The 1,292-nt window shown below is 44.5% G+C and overlaps 1 protein-coding gene across 1 annotated transcript; it reads right to left on the bottom strand.

Annotated features, from left to right (window-relative positions):
- Positions 1 to 3: 3 nt before the first annotated feature.
- TM35_000511350 (uncharacterized protein) lies at positions 4 to 1,008 on the bottom strand (the record flags this gene model as incomplete). Its single annotated transcript, XM_029030630.1, has 1 exon — positions 4 to 1,008. The coding sequence occupies one exon, from the start codon at positions 1,006 to 1,008 to the stop codon at positions 4 to 6; it is 1,005 nt and encodes a 334-aa protein (XP_028878100.1).
- Between the last annotated feature and the right edge of the window lie 284 nt (positions 1,009 to 1,292).

The following is a 1,292-nucleotide window of genomic DNA, read 5'->3' as shown; positions in this document are numbered from 1 at the left end:
CAATCAGCACACAAGAATACAGGCCAGTGTAACCACAATCAGTAGTGGTACACGCACCCACACAGAACTGCTGATACTGCTGCTGCTGTCTGCATCACCCTTCTTGTTGTTTGCAGTCTCAGGGGGAAGTGTTGTTGTGGTGGTGGTGGTGGCGGTGGTGGTGGATTCCTCCTCACTGGCTGTAGTTGAAGTTTCAGAGTTCGTACTCGTTGAGTTATCGTTCTCAGTTGTATCGTTGTGCGATTGAGATTCCTGTGAAGAGGGTGTCTGTTCTTGCTGAGAACGGTGTTCTTGAGTGTCAGTATTAACTGTACTGGATACAGTAGAAGAATCAGATTTTGATTCTTTTTCATTTTTCTCATTTTCATCTGCTTGTTCACTTCCTGGAGTATTCGCTTTCTCTTCTGTTGTCTTCTCTACTTTTGGTTGATCCCCACCACCTTGAGCACGGCCATTATCGCCAGATGCAACATGCAATCGATCATCACCTGTAACGCTCCCACCTTGAGGTGAACCTGCAGTACTACCAGACAACGAAGGAGGAGAATCACGTTGAAGTATTGCTGTAGAAGGATCCTGCAAAGAATTTGCGGCACCATTCTCGTGGGAATTCTCTGTTATAACGGGACGCAGCTCAACAGAGATCGATGGCCCACTTCCCTTTTGGTTGGTGTGGTTTTCCACATCGTTACGATTGCCAGTTTCTCTTTCGTGTGCCTCCTGATCTTCCACTGGAAGTTGCTCCGCCTTGGCTGGTGGTTCGCAGCGTTTCTTCTCTCCACCTACCCCAGCTGTTGCTTCACATTGTGTATCGTCTTCTCTCACACTTTCCTGCGACGTTTCTGGATCCTCACCAGCACGTGGAACAGGCTTAGCAGCAGGGCGCTGAACAAGAAGCACCTGGTCAGAACTAACAGAAGGTCCTTCAGTTTCTCCCGCGTCCACAACACTGCAGAAACAACACAGTGCAAGAAGCATAACACACAATACATAGCGCATCATTATCATTACAATAATTCTTATTGTGTCTTAATTCAGTGGTCCAAAGAAAAATAAAAGCAGAATCAATAAAAAAGAAATAACAGAAAATAACGGCATCACCCCTTGAATACAAGAGAATTATAACAAATAGCAAGAACGATAAAATGAGCAGAAGAATGAATATTTACTTTCAGAAGAAAACATATAAAACAAAAAGGTCGATAACACAAACAAATAAAATCCTCAGACATCTTGCCCATAAGCATGAACATACCATTGGAGTGCCTTCTTCTCAAGCATGATGGCCTCCA

Source organism: Trypanosoma theileri (assembly GCF_002087225.1).
Source record: "Trypanosoma theileri isolate Edinburgh chromosome Unknown TM35_Tth_51_V1, whole genome shotgun sequence".
Taxonomy (NCBI): domain Eukaryota; phylum Euglenozoa; class Kinetoplastea; order Trypanosomatida; family Trypanosomatidae; genus Trypanosoma; species Trypanosoma theileri.
The sequence above is the reverse complement of the archived record's forward strand: the minus strand, read 5'-3'. Positions and strand labels throughout refer to the sequence as shown.